A 5,122-nucleotide genomic window follows, 5' to 3' on the forward strand; every position below is an offset into this window, starting at 1 on the left:
TGGCACCGTCTCGTCCCGTTACACGTAAGGTGGCATCGTCTCGTCCCGTTACACGTAAGGTGGCACCGTCTCGTCCCGTTACACGTAAGGTGGCATCGTCTCGTCCCGTTACACGTAAGGTGGCATTGTCTCGTCCGTTACACATAAGGTGGCACCGTCTCGTCCCGTTACACATAAGGTGGCATCGTCTCATCCTGTTACACATAAGGTGGCATAAGATGGAGCTAAATGCGAAGCCAGCTGACAACCACGACAAAGAACACATAAAAGGAGACACAACCTGGTCAACAAATGAGGTATCTATTAGAAAAGGGAATGAACTTTGGAAAGGTCACCAGAAAGAAGAAACAGGGAAACAGCAAACGTTTTTTTAAGGACCGAGGAAGACTACGGAAAGTAGAGCTTTCTCATTAGAAGTGTTCCCATTAGAGCTCAGAATGCCCCGTGGCTGGGACAGAAAGGAGGACAGGTGAAAGCAGAGAGGCTGGAAAGATGATGGGTGGGGATGGGGTTTGAACTGCTGAGTTTCTAAATGCAGCCCTCCCGGGGTTCAAACCTACCGCTCTGCCCAACTCCCTGCTGTGTAACCTGGGGCAAGTCACCCAGCCCCTCTGGTTCTTAGTGTCCTTTTCTGTAAAATGGGATTAATAAGCCCAAACACCAACCCCACAGCTGTGGTGTTGATTCTGTATGGAGAGTAGACCCGCCCCATTGTGTCTCCAAGGCTTGATTCATTAGGCAAGCAGACGGCTGCATCTTTCTCCCACCTTTTCGTTAGCGGGACAGTACTTAACACTGCACCCCCAGGGCTCCTGAACAGAGGCTACAAAGACAAACACACTGTCTTCTTGGCAATTCCGGTTCCTCGTGACCTGACAGGGCACAATAGAGCTGCCCACTAGGGTTACCAAGGCGGCCATCTGTATAGACGGAGACTGCCCCGGAGTGGCTGGTGGATTTGAACCACTGACCTTTGGGTTCACAGCTGAGCAGTTTACTGTGCCACCAGAGGTCCTGGAATGGGAACAGTATCTACCTGGAGAGGCTGTTGGGAGGAAACTGTACCTAGAAGCGTGCCTGACACCTGGTAAGGTCTGATCAGATGTTGGTTATCCTTCCTCTGAGGAGCCCTGGTGGCGCCTTAGTTAAGCATTTAGCTGCTCCCCGTATAGATCAGCACCTGGGGACCGTCCAGCGGCTCTGCAGGAGAAAGACCTGGGGGTCGTGTGCAGCCGTGAAAACCCGGTGGGACGACTGTACTCCGTCACACAGGGTTACTGTGAATCGGAAACAACTCAAAGGCACTCAACAACACCAACACCAACAACACCATTCTCCTCCTCAGCTCGTCAGTGACGCAAGTGGTTGGTTTGGGAGTAGCTGCGAGGCTGCAGGTTGGTGGCTCGAACCCACTCGTTAGTGAAAGCCCCCAGGACAGTTAGAAAGAGGAGACAGGCAGAGTGGCAGACAAAGGGTAGAAAACTCCAGTGACTAGAATGTTAGAACCACTGGCATTCTCTGGTCTGAGAACTGGAGAGTCTGATGCAGATCAGACACAGGGAACCCGTGACTCCCGTATCTAAAAGAACCAGCTTGAGAGACATGCGCAGAACTGGAAACTTGTCTTCTGAGGACCCCAGCCCAGAATAAGAACTGATGCAGAAACCACAGAATTCTTGTCAGGAACCAAAATGGCCGGATGTATGTCACCACGAGCTACCTAGATCTGCCTCTAAAGCGAGAGGTCCGATCACCACTTCCTGTTCTAAGGCCAAGCCTGTCCCTTTGTAAGGAATGCATGCGAGCCCCTCAAACTGGTAAGCGCATGCACAACTTCCTGGTGCTTTACGTTCCTTAACTCTGTTGCTCAGGGAGACAGTTTTGGAGAGACAATTTCCCCGGCTCCATTGCTCACAGCAATTGATACACGTGTTTCCCTTCTCTAGTGAAACTTCCTGAGGCGAGCCTACCATGGTGGGTAACAGTGGCTCTGCTGAACAAAGGCCTGGCAAATGGCTTCTGTCAAGATTACAGCCAAGAAAGCCTGTGGGGTCAGAGCTCCCTCAGCACACACCGGGCAGCCAGGAGTCCCAAAGGACTGGGCCGCATCGGGTTTGGGCTTTACTTTCTAGTCTCCACCTGGGGGCTCATGGTGACATCCCATCTTACAGAGACCTTATGGAGACCCTGGACTTGCAGTCCTCTCACTCACCGGGGCCGCGACGTCGTCTTGCTGGCTCTACCAGCCAGGGCGCCTTCCCCTTCTCCAGTAAAGTGATCACATTGGGCCTCCGGATGGAAAGTCCTGCACGAGGAGAAGAGAGAGACCCCACCGTGAGTGGGGGTGGGGGCTAGCATGGGAGCCTGAGCTCAGTGCAGTGTTCTGGGGTGAGTCCTCATTCGTTTATTTGGGGACCGGCTTTTACTTCAACACGAGTGTGCTAGGGTGATTCCTAGGTGTGGGGAAACCATGGATTTGACACATCCTTCTATTTTTTTTTTTTCTTTTATGAGAGGGAAAGGGTCAGCAGAAGACAAAATAATACTAACTAACACCTATGTGAGCAAATCTACTGCACAAGACCTCTGGGAACTGTTCAAGAGCAAAGATGTCCGTTTGAGGACTAAGGTGCGCCTGATCCGAGCCACGGTATTTTCAATAACCTCCTATGTATGTGAATGTTGGACAGCGACTACGGAAGACTGTAGAACGGATTCATTTGAGTTACGGTGTTGGGGAAAATTCTGAAATGACCATGGACTGACAAAAGAAAAAACAGATCTGTGATGGAAGAAGTATGACCAGAGCGCTCCTTAGAGACCAGAATGGCCAGGCTCTGTCTCTCATACTTCAGACATATTAACAGGACCAGTCCCTGGAGAAGGACATCATGCTTGGTAAAGTGAAGGGTCAGTGAAAAACAGGGAGACCCCCAGTGAGATGGCTTGGCACGGCGGCAGCAACAATGATTGTTAAGGGTTGTGAGGACCGTGCTGGACTGGGCAGTGTTTCCTTTTGCTGTGTCCAGGGTCTCTGTGAGTCGGAGCCAACTGGACGGCTCCTAACAAGGAGCACTTCAGAGCTCTGGTGGTGCAGTGGTTCACTGAAACACTGACAGTTCGAACTCACAGGCTGTCGCGTGGGAGAGAGATGAGGCCTGGGAAACACTGTGGGGCAGTTCCGGTCTGTCCCTCAGTCACGCTGAGTCAGAATCAACTGGACAGCGATGGGCTTCTGGAGCGTTGGGTTTTACGGAGAACTAACAGTGTGGAGCCATAGGACGAGCACTGGAGGGACCACGAGGTTGGTGGTTCCAATTGACCAGCCGCTCCTCAGAAACCCTATACAGGTCACTGTGAGTCAGAATGGACTCGGCGGCACTTAACACCAAGTGTGAGTGTGGTGGCTCCACAGTGTAAGCACTGACCATGAACCACAAAGTGGACAGCCAGGCTAGAGGCTCTCTGCTCTCCTAGAGATCCACAGCCTCAGGAAACCTAGACAGGGGCATTTACCAACTGCTTTGCTGAGCACTGAGCTAATAAAAGCTTTACCCTTATTTAATCTTCCCAGGAACCTTCCAGTCTGAGAGTGCTCACCCACCGGGATGGGGAGCCTGAGGGTGGGCCGAGTGAGGACCCAGTCCCAGCCAGCAGAGCCGCTTACTCCTGACTCCCAAAGGCTGTCACATGCTCCCCATAAGCTGCACCAGGAACTCAGGGGCTCTGCCAACCACAGTCCTCCTGGTCAGCTTCCGACACTGCCAGGGCCTGGAGGGGGGAGTGAGCCCCTGCTGGCCCCCATTCCTGTAAGTGTCCCCCACCCCCCACTGTAGCAGCAGCTCATGGATCAGTACTTCGTTCCTTTGTTTTGCTGAGTGCTCTGTACCCCCACCCCCAAATAAAGAGCCCCCGTAAATAGCACACAAACCAACATGCGAGGAGCTTGTACAGTTTGCAAAAAATATACATATATGGGGAGTCATTTGCATAAAACCACGGTAATAGACCCTTGTATGACCACATTGGTCAGCTGATGGACGTCTGGGTGTCTCCACTTCAGGGCGATTGTTAACAATGCTTCTGAGAACACCTGTGTATGAGTTTTTGTGTGGACACATTTCCGTGTCTACACGCTTTCATACAACCCAGTAATCCACAAAGGCAGAAAGCAGATAAGCGGTTCTCTAGGGCTGGAAGGTTTAGGGGGGTACTGGGGGCGGCTATTAATGAGTTCAGGGATTCTCTTGTTAGTGAACGTTTGTGCAAAAGTTGTTGTGTGGGCACATGTTGACGTATAAGGTGCGAGCCAGCCATTTCACTCTTTGTGGAGTGATGAAAATGTTCTAAAATTGATGTGGTGACGTTTGTAATTGATGTGGTGACGTTTGTAATTGATGTGGTGACGTTTGTAAGCATTCCAAAAACCACTGAACTACGTGATTTATATGGGTGACTTGGATGATATAGGAACTGTATTTCAGGAAAGCTTTAAAAAACCTGGGGCTTGCGAGGGCATATGGGGGAGTGCTGATGGGTAGGGGGTTCCCTTCATTAATAAAGCTGCTGTGAAGATTTGCATGCCAGTTGTGTGGACATGTTTTACACTGTTACATACGAGTGCTTTCATGTGCATCATATGACCTAGTGATGACTTCTTTTTTGGAGTGATGGAAATGTTCTCTAAAATTGATGTCGGGACGGACACAGCTACGCCAAAGACCACGGCAGCGGGAATTGTACAGGAGTGTGTGTGTGTGGTCCATGAATTCTATCTCAGCGAAGCTGTAAAACAAACACTGGTGAACTCCATTTTTCTGACAAGACCCTGACCTATGCCGTTCTCTAGAAAGGCTGGTTCTGAATGGTGGGTATGTCCCTAAAAACGGGTGTTATAAATCCTAACTTCAACACTCATGGAAGCAGCAGTCAAATGATGTATTACATTAGGCAAATCTGCTGCACGAGACCTCTTTAAAGTGTTCAAGAGCAAACATGTCAGTTTGAGGACTAAAGTGCACCTTACCCAAGAAATGGTATTTTCAATAACCTCATATGCATGCGAAAGCTGGACAGTGAATAAGGAAGACCGTAGAAGAATTGATGCATTTGAGTTATGGTG

General features: G+C 50.3%; 1 protein-coding gene across 1 annotated transcript in view; it reads right to left on the reverse strand.

Moving 5' to 3' along the window:
- The window catches only part of ZNF667 (zinc finger protein 667), a 20,340-nt gene that overhangs the window by 13,257 nt on the left and 1,961 nt on the right, over positions 1–5,122 (reverse strand). The window contains exon 3 of the mRNA XM_006868278.1: positions 2,213–2,305. Within this exon, the coding sequence (XP_006868340.1) occupies positions 2,213–2,305 (93 nt within the window). The remainder of the gene's footprint in view (positions 1–2,212; positions 2,306–5,122) is intronic.

Source organism: Chrysochloris asiatica, unplaced genomic scaffold (assembly GCF_000296735.1).
Source record: "Chrysochloris asiatica unplaced genomic scaffold, ChrAsi1.0 scaffold00116, whole genome shotgun sequence".
NCBI classification, from domain to species: domain Eukaryota; kingdom Metazoa; phylum Chordata; class Mammalia; order Afrosoricida; family Chrysochloridae; genus Chrysochloris; species Chrysochloris asiatica.